This window comes from Panthera onca, chromosome A2 (assembly GCF_046562875.1).
Source record: "Panthera onca isolate mPanOnc1 chromosome A2, mPanOnc1 haplotype 2, whole genome shotgun sequence".
Taxonomy (NCBI): Eukaryota; Metazoa; Chordata; class Mammalia; order Carnivora; family Felidae; genus Panthera; species Panthera onca.
The window spans coordinates 92,859,013-92,872,611 of NC_138340.1; the positions used below are offsets into that span (position 1 = coordinate 92,859,013).

Below are 13,599 nucleotides of genomic sequence, written 5' to 3' on the forward strand. Positions count from 1 at the left end.
AGCCATAAAGCCATTGTGATATTTGGTCATGCAGTAAATGAAGAGGTATTCTCTTGCCTAAGCCTATGCTGTTGCTCCTAGGGAATGCCTAATATATTTATTTATTAGAAGTTGTTTTTTATCAGTGAAGGCTCTCTTTTCTTTTTATGTTATAGAAGAGACTTGTTTCTACTAAAAGGGGTATAAATGTCCCCTGCCACCACTGCAGCTAATACAAACTAGAGATTTGCTGATAAATGCAGCCATTAATAAGGATACAGGTTCCAGAGTATTTAGGCAGACAGCAGCCAGTCAGGATTTTCTCTGACATAATGGATAGAGGGAAAACATTCTATAGGAATCAATTTTTTTAGATCACTTCATTGTGCTTTGGACATTCAAAGTGAACTTAGACTTTGTGTAAAGACTCTGACACAAGACGCAGAGTCCAAAAGAGATGTCCTGGGAAAACAATCACAAACGGTGTACAGAGGAACAGTATAAGCAGGAACATCATTCCTGTCTTAGCTACTGAGCGGAAATAATACCAGCTGGAATAGAAGAGGAAGTGGGGGATAGGAATCACAGCCTCCCTAAAGTTTGTGTGGCTTCTTGTTTATTAGCACATAGAGTAAAATCTGCATTAGTCACATCACAAGATGTGGGCTCATTCATGCTCAGCAATACTTATGTACTTTCATAAACTCCAGAATTAAAGAGCCCATCAAATATTATTCATTTTTGTATGTAAAAGTCAAATCCAAGACTATTAATTTAAACTCATTATAAAATTCTATCATAATAGGCTTATTCTGCTTAGGTATGTTGGCACATTACAAACAGCATGGCTATTTCCCTTCTCTAAATACACATAGCACTTTAAATCCCAGCCAAATGATTATATATCCCTTTGTGTTGTGGCTTGCAATTTGTGAATTAATTCTATCCCCGCAGGTGGTCTGAGAGTCTTTGAAAATAGGAATTGTGTGTTACATTATCTTGCACAGTGGACTAGCACAGTAACTAATTCAAACCTTCATAGCACAACTAAATCCCTATCCTGTACCAAACTCCTTCAAGGGCAGCATAGAAAAGTTAAAAAAAGAAAGGTGAGGTATGAATTCTTTTGTTTTTTTGCTTTTTCTTTCTTTTCACCTCAGATATCCCTCCAATATCAGAAAAGATGGTAACTTCCTCCTTTCTAGAGCCAGTCTTTAGTACTGGCTAAATTCAGTGCTCAGTCCCAGATAACTATCTGTAATGATCTATGGATTCATAAAGCTCTAAATGCTTTTTTTTTTTTATAGCTCTGTGGAATAAAGGGAAGGGGGGATGGTATATTTGAGGGTGATTCTCCTTCTGTATGGGATTGTTTAAAACTGAAAATTTTCTATTTCTGGTATTGCAAGAACAAGAACATAATTTTCTAAGTATGTTGTTAAGTAGATTTTGATTGTGTGGTTTAAGAAAGGGAATATTCTGTATCTATATCTACATCTGTATCAGCTTAAAACACTGAATATTCATTTGTACTTCTTGTGTTTCAGAGACACAAAAATCTAGTTCCTTAGGTCTATCTCATTTTCCAAGTGAAGAAATAGAATTAATTGCTCTACCATCGGTCTCAGAGATACAAGTCAAGAACTTGAATTCTCATCCTGAATCTGCTACTTATCCTACATCAGCCCGGGCAAACCATAAAGCTTCTGGATTAAATTTCTTTATGTGGAGAATTTCTGAAGTCCCTTCCAATTACATGTTTCTATAATGACTCTAACTTTTCTGTTCCCCTTCTTTTACAATGGACCCACAACTTCTATTTTACTGTAGCTACCTCTGATTTTAGACTTGCTCTATCCGCAGTGCATACAGCTATGTGTGTGTGTGCACACACATAATAGATTGGAGCACAGCTATATGGCTTATTAAATTGGTACTGGTGTTAAATAAGTACGGATCCTCCAAGTGCTCAAGCAACTTTGAAAATTTGTAACAACTATAGTCTTTTGGCCACAATGTGGGTGGGATGTACCATCGGTGCTACCATTATGACCCAGTTTCCAGCTGGTAATCAGGCTTTATGACTTCAAACGACAAGTGTTTTAAGTTTGTTTTCAAAAAGCAAGTGTGTAACCATAAAACTGGTATGCAGATTTCCTTTTTAGGGATTTCTGAAGTCACTAAACTATATTTTGCAAAGTTCTGTGAGACTAATAATAAATAGATAAAATATAAGTGACAAATAGTTCTTCCAAATTATATGACAACGGAGCCAAGCTTTTGTACATCATTTCATGATCCTGAAATGAACATAATCTAGTTTATAGCATTTCTTTTAGCCCATGTGAATGCCTTTTTCTCAAGCTAGCATTTTAATAGGTTTTCCTTACTTTGACACATTTTCCCAGGTTGCACTTAATACTTCAAGATCTGAGTCACAGAGCTTCAGTATAGCATACTTCTCTCACAATAGCTAGTTTTCTCTAAGTTTGAAAGTAAATTACCTATTAGAATTGCAATAGAGAGAAGCCTGAAGCAGCCAGTTTGAAATAATGAAGTGCCTTTGTGAGCACAGTCACTTTTTAAACATCCCTGGTTATAGAACGAATAAACCAAATGTAGTAGACGTTTTATCAGGCATGATAGCAGACATTCAGGAAAACAGACAATGCCTTTGGAGTTTTGGCATTTATCTGGCTTGCATGTCCTTAAAAGCAAAGCCATTGGCACTATCCTCTTTTCATACATCACTTCAGGAGTTCCTGGGCCTGTTTTTAGCACATGTGGAAAGTAAACCCAGTTTTTTAGAACTGAACAGATTAGTACTGGAAGAACCTGAGAAGACCTGGGAATGAGAACTTACCTGACAATCACCTCAGTCTATTTAAGGGAGCATACTTGCAAGCCAGTTCCCAAGCCACAGTGAAACAGTGTCTAGATCAGCATCTCTTAATGACCATTTCTCCCCTAAATAACTGCTTGAAATATTGAATTAAAAAAAAAAAAAAGTCTTGTAATTGAGCAGGTGTCACTTGCAACTTTCTAGAAAACTTAGTTACCTGACATTTTTCATTGATTTCTCTTATATTAGAAAATGAAATGTCAGACACTATTAATTGCGTTTTTACAATAAGTAGTTACAGCAGGAGTAATGGCTAAATGAAGGCACTTTCTGTCTAATGCACAATGGATGTATTCATTTAAATGTATTCAATTTAGATGAATGCAATATGTCTATATTCATTACAGTTATACTTATCTGTGGGCTGAATTGATGGGGTGGTAATTACTACTTTTATAAATGGGACAGTATTGTCAGTCTGGAGGAAGAAAATTCCTTTTCTTATCATGTTTTATACACCCACACAATAGACACATTCTAGGATCTTTCTTTCAAGTGTAGAAATTTTGCCCTTGATCTTCCATTGGATCTAATGATTGTAAATATGGTCTGCCAGGAGGTTGCCTTTCTTGAAGGTTGACGAGGGCTGCTCTTTGTCTCAGGGAAAATGACAGAAAGGAACTGAGAGTGTCAAGATCATTCCATACAAAGAAGTTTGCATTTGTCACATGGCAAGCCTCAAGCTCAGCTATATGCATAATATAGCACGGATCAGATTAATTTTACACTGTACATTGTTTTTCTTTGAGTGCAATGAAAGTAGGACTATCAAAATGTAGTTTTGCTGTACATTTTTTTTTTCAAGAGACACCTTTTTCAAGAACAGTTTTAGGTTTACAGAAGCATTGGGCAGAAAGCACAGAAAATCCCCATGTTATCTACTCAACTCTTACAACTAATCTCCCTTATTATTGCTATTTTGCATTTGTGTGGTAGGTTACTGTGATACAACTGATAAACTGATATTGATATGTTGTTATTAGCCAAAGTTTGTAGTTTATCTTAGGGTTCACTCTTGATTTGTACAATTATATGGGTTTTGACACCACTATACACATTTCAGCATTCCAATGCTCTTCCTTATAGCACAATACGCACCCAGACAAAAAGTGAAAGAGAAATCGAATGTATTTATTCCTTCACTCAATATATTTATTCATTCATGCATTCATTAATGGGTGTTAGCAGGCCAAGCACTGCTATTTAATGGATTCAACCACTTCCCTGACCCTGGGTTAGTTTGCATATCTGTTCATGCACCCTCTTTTTCTCCCCAACCCAAGTATACTGTTTGGTAGTCCTTGCATCTTGATGAGCTAATATATTGTGTCCAGCAAGGCTCATCAGTTTTTGTGTATTTTACTATTTCGTTGATTGTTAAAAACCTCTGCAAACCATTTCATGACCTTTAAAACATGTACATTGTAGCACCTGTATTCAATCGATAAGCAATCTGGAAATTATACCGGCCCCCTTTTTGCCTTCATGGTGGACAAGCGTAGGTAAGCAATGAAGCAACAGCTACTGTTATGATTATCTTAGGGTGCATCTGAGACTGCCTTACTCTCTTTCTAAATTGTTTTTCTGGTGGAAGAAAAGTATATTAATATATGCTGAAGAAGATGTAGTTGGTGGTGTAGAATGCTGATGAACAGTGGTTCTAATAGAAATGCATGTATTTTTCAAAAATAGTCTCTGTTCAAGTGCAGCCAGTTAGGAAGCTTTTCCAAAATAAGCAGTTATACAAGCAAACTCTAAGTATTTAATTGTTACTTCATGATCAGAAATGCAATCTTCACTCTGCCATTTTGCCAGTAAGTCAGAAATTTGTCATTTCTTTCCAAATTAGAAATGATGCCAAACTGTCTCCACAACATGCTACACAGAGGCAAGAGTTCATATATTTAATGTGGTTGTATTTGTCTTCTAATCTGGGTACCTGAAATGAATTATTAATAAGAAGGGAAAATCGTTCAAATCTAGGAAGTGGCTGACATCACACCTACGTGGGCACTGATGGAAAGGTATAACTCTGGTCATTTTCTTTTTTTTTTTTTTTTTTTTTTTTAATTTTTTTTTTCAACGTTTTTTATTTATTTTTGGGACAGAGAGAGACAGAGCATGAACAGGGGAGGGGCAGAGAGAGAGGGAGACACAGAATCGGAAACAGGCTCCAGGCTCCGAGCCATCAGCCCAGAGCCTCACGCGGGGCTCGAACTCACGGACCGCGAGATCGTGACCTGGCTGAAGTCGGACGCTTAACCGACTGCGCCACCCAGGCGCCCCACTCTGGTCATTTTCTAGTCCAAGTCGGGTAACCCATTACCAGATTCTTAATGAATTGTAAAGCGAAAAGTTGATTATGGCAAGGTCAGATGAGTACTGAAAGTCAAGAATCTGTAGTTCTGGTTGTGAATCTGTGTGCAGAACTACCCTTCCTTACTTTAGGATAATCCTTCATTGAGTTCCTTAGACCTTAGACTCTCCATTAAAAAAAAAAATGTGTGTGTGTGTGTGTATATATATATATATATATATATATATATATATATATATATATATCTTGTTCTAAACACCTAAAACCTCATATGTTTAGGATCATACCGATCTGCCATCATTTCATCAGTTTCATTCTCCATGATATGACTTAAATTGCCAGGGCAGGCCATGCTATCTATTATGTAGTGGGAATGGCATTCTCTGCCTTTTAATTCATGAGTTTTATTTATTCAACAAGTATTTATTGAGTTTTTCTAAATAAAAAGTGCCATGGTAGATGCTATTATAATGCAAAGAGCATTCTTTTTATAAAGAAACTAGTGACATCTTTAGGAAAATCAATATTAGTAATATTAATGTTCAAGTATGAGTGCATATGATGATCTCTTGACTGTGTGTGGTATTCCAAAATAGTCCAAAATTTAAACAATTATCATGAGATAAAAACCTCTGAATCTCCTAATTGCATCAACCAAATTTGCATTGACTAGCATGAACTGATCATGCTCTCAGATGAGATGGTCGAGTGAGGTTGAGATGGGCTCCTCTCACTTGCTCAAATTTCCATCAGAAAATTAAAGTTGCTTTGTAGACTCATGAGAGAATGGTATTTTTAAAAATAATTTCCTAGTGTCACATGCATACAATGATGCATCCATGTTTACATATACACACAAAATATCTAGACATCAAGTTCTACTTTTGCCATGCATTATGCTAAGTGCTTCCATAAAAATAAACTCATTTTATACTTACAGCAGTTCTGCAAGCTACTCATTACTCTCCTTAATTTATACTGAAATAACTGAAACTTCTATAAGAGAGAGGCTGAGATTCAAGCTAGTCAGTCTCCAAGGAATATTTTTTCCCCATCACAAAAATAAAGTAAATCAATGAATAAAACCCCCTACAGTGAGTTTTCCATTATCCAGTCTGTTGCAAAGATTCAGGAAGACAATGGGGACCAAAAGAGTTTTCCGAATCCATGACAGCCACTTGATCAGAGGAGGGGAATGCACTGTCTTTGAAGCAGGATCTTATTTGGGGACAATATAATAGAACAGGTTAGAGAATATTAGAATTCTTAAAGCAATCTCTTACACATAATAGTGAAAGGTCAAATGTGAGCTTTCATACAAAGAATATGAATTCAATCCTCAAAGCTCTGAGCTGGTATTACCATCAAGGAGATATGAAGAGCAGCAATTGATTTTTTCGTTTCCTTTTTAATAACCAGGGCACATATTCACAACCAGCTGAAACAAGACTACCACCTTGTATTTTCCTAGTGCCTATCTCTCAGCTTCAAGAACTTAATAGATTTTTAAAATTATAATTACTCCTCTTACACTCTCTGGGAGCTAGGGCCTTGGTATCATCCCAAATCCACAAAATGTTAGCAGAGGCAGCTTGAAATTTTGTGGCAACTGGATAAAACCTAAGTAATTGGGACAGCCTTTAGCATGGTGATTAATAGTTCTGAAGTCAGGCAGATCTGATTCTTAATTTAGTCTCTGCTTTTCAGTGATTAGCAGGTTTCTAAACATGTTTGTGCCTTGTCTTCCATACCTTTATATGGAATAATAATAGATAATACTTCATCAGGTTATTTGGAAGATTAAGGGAGTTAACAAGTGTGAAGTGCTTAGCAGATTTCCAGTTTACAATGAATGCTCAGTGGGTGTTACTGTGTAATCATCATTACGATAATAAAATAATTTGGTAGCAAAATAGCCATATTTCCAATTAAAAGCATTACTTTAGTCAGAATTCTTGCCACATTAGATGTCCCTGTTATTTGCATGAATGTAAATTTTTGGTGTGAAAAAGTCCATGTTCCCTCCCTGCACCCAAAATATTAATTATTAAAAGTAATTAATTACTACAGAATTCTTATTGAACTGAAACATAAAATGCCCACTGGCAATACCTAATGTTTTAAAAATGACTCTTGTTAAGATAACTGTCATATTCAATTTATAATTCTTTTTCAACCTTTTAATGAATCATTGAGAATGGTTAACACGAGGCTTTCTTTTGCTTCATAAATGTTACTTTTTTTTTCTGTTAAATAAGCTTCTAAAGCCTCCTTTTAGGCAAAGTGTGAAAGAGAACTTTGAATAACTAGCAAGGCAATGATAGAATTATATGTTTTTAATTTTATTTCCAGTATAGTTAACATACAGTGTTGTGTTAGTTTCAGGTGTACAGTCTAGTGATCTGACAATTCTCTACATTACTCAGTGCTCATCGTGATGAGTACTCTTTAATCCCTTTCACCTATTTCACCCATCTCTCCACCAACCTCCCGTCTGGTAACCTTTTGTTTATTCTCTATAGTCAAGAGTCTGTTTCTTGGTTTGTCTCCTTTTCCTTTGTTCATTTGTTTTGTTTCTTAAATACCACATGAGTGAAATCTTATGGTATTTGTCTTTCTCTGACTGACTTATTTCACTTAGCATTATACTCTTTAGTTCCATCCACATCGTTGCAAATGGCAACGTGTCATTCTTTTTTATGACTGAATAATATTCCATTATATATGTGTGTGTGTGTGTGTGTGTGTGTGTGTGTGTGTGAATGTATGTGTGCATATGTGTATATATGTATGTATGAATCTTCTTTATCCATTCATCTGTCCATGGACACTTGGGCTGCTTATATAATTTGGCAATTGTAAATAATGCTGCAATAAACATGGCATTCAGTGTAAATATGCAATAATGCCTGTATCCTTTTGACACAGTACTTCTGTATTTTGGGGGTAAATACCAGCTAGTGTGATTAACGGATCAGAGGGTAATTCTATTTTTTAACAATTCTTGAATGTATAACTACTTAGTGGTTAGTCGGATGAGTGTGTGGTTAGAGGGAAGAATGAATGACTGGATGGGTGAAGAAGCATGACACGGTGGATAATGTTCCCTGCTTTACCATTGCCTGATTTTCTAGAGCTCATGAAGTTACTGAACATCAGTGGCCTCTTTCAGCTGGTAGATTTACACTACACGATACCTTCCTTACTAGTCTGCTAGTCTGAGCCCTTGCCCTCCAGTCTTCTGGTACATACAGCTAGACCAACTCAGCTCCTTCTCCATGGACAGTTCAACTTCACACTAGAGAACAGGCCCACCTCACACATGGACCACTGGGTTATGGTTCTTTTACCAAAAGTAGCTCTAGTGCCAACCACAGTTTCCAATTTTGCCAAAGATGCTTAACAAACCTTATTATTATTATTTTTGTTTCTTTTCCTCTGTGATTCCTCTCACCCTATCCAACTCTTGGCTTATATTCTCTTCTGCCTGAGACTTTCATTCTCAGGTCTCAGCTTCCCCACTTCTGACCCCCAATTACCTGCTGTTAAGTTTATGCTCTTACTTCTGGGTTTGATAGACACCCTAGATTGTGACCTCTGTGTGCTATGCTAATGGCAGTTATTTCCCTCATATGTATTCCTCCTCTCTTAATAAGGGAACTAGAATATGCCCTGGGGAATATCATTAATTCCTTAGAAGGAAGGAAGATGGGGATAGCAGCACCATTTCCCGGCAAGAAAAATGAATTAAGAAATAGGGTATGCAGTTTAGTCTGATAAAGGTGAAATGTGGACATTCACAGGAGATGGCTTAAATGTTGGTAACTCTCTTATAATTATAAATTTTGCAATGAAATTCACTTAATGTCATAATTAAAGGATTTTTTAGTAATAAATGCTGCGTAGATGAAGATACCAAGAGTAATTGCAGAAGCCTCACCCCTAGTCATTGAGCTGTTGTTATAAAAATCCTCCATATAGGGGTGCCTGGGTGGCTCAGTGGGTTAAGGGTCTGCCTTTGGCTCAGGTCACATGATCTCAGGGTTCATGGTTTGAGCCCTGCGTGGGGCTCTGTGCTGAGAGCCTGAAGCCTGCTGCAGATCCTGTGTCTCCCTTTCTCTCTCTCTCTCTCTCTCTCTCTCTGCCTCTCCCCTGCTCATGCTCGGTCTTGCTCTGTCTCTCAAAAATAAATAAACATTAAAAAAAATCCTCCACATAATCGGGAATAACATGAGAGGTTATTTTTAGCTCCCCTGAATTCTCAGTTACCACCCACTTCCAGTTAATGAAGCCGAGGCACTTCTGATCACTGAAGGAGAGGTTTTCCATATCCAAGGCACATGGTCACTTTTCTAAGGTTGTTATTCTAGTGTCGTGATCATGTAAGAAAAACTGTGGGTAAACCTAAGTAGTCTCTAGTCCCAGTCTTTGAACTTAGACAGGGCATGTAAAGGACATGTAAAATGATCCCTGGAGAAAGATGGGATGAGAAATAATGGTTGCCTCTAACTGTAAGGCTACTAGTTCAAAAGAATGAGCTCTACCTCAGTGTTACACCTCTGCCTCAGTTCTCAAGTGACTACGTTAACAAGCCATTATTTCAATTTTTTGAGCAACTGGGTTTTTGTCCTGATATTGAAGTCCGTGTTCTCATTACTGGATACATCCTGTCAGTAGTTTTTATATCCCCCCATTAGCCTGGAATGTAACCAAATTGCTACTTTAATTCTCTTACATAGACAGTCCAGATATTTGGTTTAGTTTTGTTGTTTGCTAATGGTACTCCCATCCTGCTTGCTTTTTGTGCCATGTTGTGTTAGCCTCTTATATTTGGGCTTGAATCATTATGCTCCCATGTCTAAATTCATTGCTCCGTCACGTTGCCCAACCTGTGATGATCTGCCTACATTCCCTTTGCTTGCTTTCTTACCTGGTCGGCAATGGTCCTGTGATTCAGGTTAATGGCCTGATTTCTTTCTATAGAGTGTTAGTCACGTTAGAGAAACAGAACTAAAGTCCATCCTTTATTTTGTCTCTTCATCCTTTTTATAAAGTTTATTAATTTATTTTTAAGGGAGAGAGAGTGTGTGTGTGTGAGTGGAGCAAGGGCAGAGAGACAGGGACAGAGAATCTGAATCAAGCTCTGCACTGGCAGCAGAGAGCCCAATGTGGGGTTCAAACTCACAAGCCTTGAGATCAGGACCTGAGCTGAAGGCAGATGCTTCACTGACTGAGCCACTCAGCACCCCCTGTCTCTTCATTCTTTATACATATTTATTTGGTACCCTCTATGTGCCAGTCACTCTTTTCTTTAGGCACTGGGATAATAGAGGACTTGCAGAATGGCAGAAGGTGTGAATATGTAGGCTACTATTATCCATTAATTTATGTAATGTATACTAAATAGGTAACTCTGGACTAGACAATTGTTTGGCATTGTGGACACAAAGTTGAATAAAACAGTTCCTGCCCTCAGAGGATGTATGGGCATAGACATGAAAAAAGATAATCTAGTATCATGTGACTTTGTCTGATTATAGAATTAAAGGGGGTAATATGGGAGCATGGGTTCATGCAATATGATGCTGATGAGGTAGGGAGGAGCTTGTATGGTACATTAAGAGGACTGGCCTCAAGGGAGATAGCAAAGTATCTTGTTTATTAACAAGGGCGCTAGGCATACATTATTTGAATTCAAATCCCCCCTCCACTTACTCAGTGGCCATGAGTGTGTGATTCGAGTGTGTGATTCTAAGTGCTGATTGATACCTCTGTAAAGTGTAGATTAAAAGACAACTTATTTTTATAGGGTTGGTGTGAGGAATAAGTGAGATAATTCACCACATACTCAGCTTACTACGTGGCACATAGCTTATGCTCAGTAAGTATTCATCGCTATTATTCTATAGGAAATAAGAGAATTCAAGAGGATTATTATTCTTTTTTAATTGAAGTATAATTGACCCCCAACGTTATGTTAGTTTCAGGTGTACAACATAATGTTTCAACATCTCTATATGCTCACCGCCAGTGTAGCTACCACCTGTCACCACGCAGTGGTGTTACAATACCACCGACTATATTCTCTATGTTCAAGAGGATTTGAAGCAGGGGAGTGATGTGGCCAAAACTCTGTCTGTGATAAAGCACAGTCAAAATTATAAGAGTAATGGTTTTGAAAACTATGTGGTAAACCCAGTGGCCATGTCTAGCATGAACTGATGTTTCTCGAAGAAGCTTAGCCTGGAGTTAGAGACTGCAGATAAATATGACCCTAGCTATAGTGTGAATGGAGGTCATCCACGGAGACTGTATGGAGTAGATAGATCAGTGGCTGAAGATGGAATTGTGTGAAACAGAAACGTAAGGGATAATATCAGAAGAAGAAATGTTTATGAATGTTCATGGATGTGTTTGGTAGCAAGCAACGAAATGGGCACTTTGTCCTTCCGATAAAGCCATGGGAAAGCATTCCAGAGGGGACAAAGGGCTGGGCCTTGGGAAAGGGGTAGGAGCTCATCAACTTGACAAGGTGGGAATAGGCATTGTATGCATAGAATAGCAAGTCCCAACACTGACAGTTTCAGTGAGGCTAAAACACATGAAGCAGTAAATGAATGATATAAAACAATGTCATCAATGTCCCAATAAAATATTATAGTAGAGAGGCCTTGTAGTAATGGGTGCTTCAAGGACATAGTGGAGGCTTGTGTTTGAGATCAGCCATTGGATTGGCAGAGGAAATTGTGGTGATTCTTTCAGTTAGGTGAGTCAGTAGACCAACCTGGAAATGGATGGCAAGAAAGAGAATGACCAAGCTGCAACTGTGGGCTTCTTTGGGGGAATTCATTCTGTGTTTGTTGATAAGTTAGGAATGAGGCTGAGTTGAAAGTTATTTCCAGTGTGCCATGAATTTCCAAAATAAAAAAAGTAAATAAATAAAAATAATGAGCCTCACCATATTCTTTCAGTCATAGTAAATTTAAATAACAAGTTGGTTAATGTGAGATCTGGTTATGCTATGAGAGAGAAATATAACCAACATTTTTTCCTCCTTTAAAGGACTTTCCAGAAAAGGAGAAGTCCACAGCAAAGGCCCTGGAAGATGTAAAAGCAAACTTTTACTGTGAATTATGTGACAAGCAGTATCACAAGCACCAGGAGTTTGACAATCATATTAATTCTTACGATCACGCTCATAAGCAGGTAAGCCCGAGTGGGAAAAATCTTTCTTATTCCTAGATTTGTACCTTCACAACAGAATGTATGCATTTAGCCTTATTTATTGTCATCTAAGATGCTGAGGTGAAACCATTTTTTTTTCTTGAAAGGTTGTTTTCTGTTTAAATGTTAGGTGAAATTTTTTTTTTCCTAGAAGTCACATAAAACTGTAGGTGAATTTAAAGAAGATCTAAAAGCAGACTGATATTTATTTTAGAATTACACATACGGGGAAGCCAGAACCCAGTAAAAAGAGTGACCTATTCAAAATCACCTAACTAGATAGTGGCAAAAGCAGAGCACTGGACAGAATCTGTTATAGGGTTCTTTCAAGATTTCTGAGGTTTAGCGAAAACTAGGACTTTAGGAAAACAATTCTCATTAAAAGGTTACATTTTCCAAAGAATACCCTCTTAGGAAAGTCAAAGTGATTACTTAATAAATGGACCATTGCAAACAAATAAACGAAAACTCTGAGAGGCTAAGTTGAGAGGTAATTCATATAGAAACATTTCATTTTTTTTCCCTAAAGGGCCATATATATACATTATCAGTTTGGATATTCTATGCATGCTACTATAATCCTCTCTTTCCATCTCTCTATGCAAGAGGAGGCTATTATTCTTATCCTGTTAGCATTTATCCTTATTGCATGAGGTATGAAGATTTTGGCCATTTAAGAATTAGGAGTGTTAAATACCACTAAGAAAGAGATTCCACTTGGTCAGAGGATTGACTGTGGCTCACAACTGTGAGAAGGTGTACACTCCTGATGCCAAATGGATCTGATATCTTGGAATGTGTGGGGAACTCTTCTATAATCTAGACCTAAAATATTTATTCAGACTAAACAACAACAAATATTTTGACTAACATCCCTAGTATTTACTGAGTGCATATAAAATATTTGTCCTTGAGAGATCCAAGGTTCAGTTTCTATTTTTAAAGGTGTGGCATGTATCCATAATTTATTGTATTTTTCAGTCAAGAGCAAGGACATGGAATAAACTGTTTTAGGACTGTGATTCCCAAAACTTAGTGTGCATAATGATCACTTTGGAACTTGATAATGCAGATACCCAGCCTCTCCTTCAGGTATTCTAATTCAATAGTTCTGAGTGGGGCCCAGGAACTTGCATTTTAAAATGATTAAAATGGAGAATTTCAAACAGGGTCCAAA

The 13,599-nt window shown here is 37.2% G+C and overlaps 1 protein-coding gene across 1 annotated transcript in view; it reads left to right on the forward strand.

Moving 5' to 3' along the window:
• The window catches only part of ZNF804B (zinc finger protein 804B), a 506,862-nt gene that overhangs the window by 396,830 nt on the left and 96,433 nt on the right, over window positions 1-13,599 (forward strand). The window contains exon 2 of the mRNA XM_060632427.3: window positions 12,261-12,404. Coding sequence (XP_060488410.3) covers window positions 12,261-12,404 — 144 coding nt within the window. The remainder of the gene's footprint in view (window positions 1-12,260; window positions 12,405-13,599) is intronic.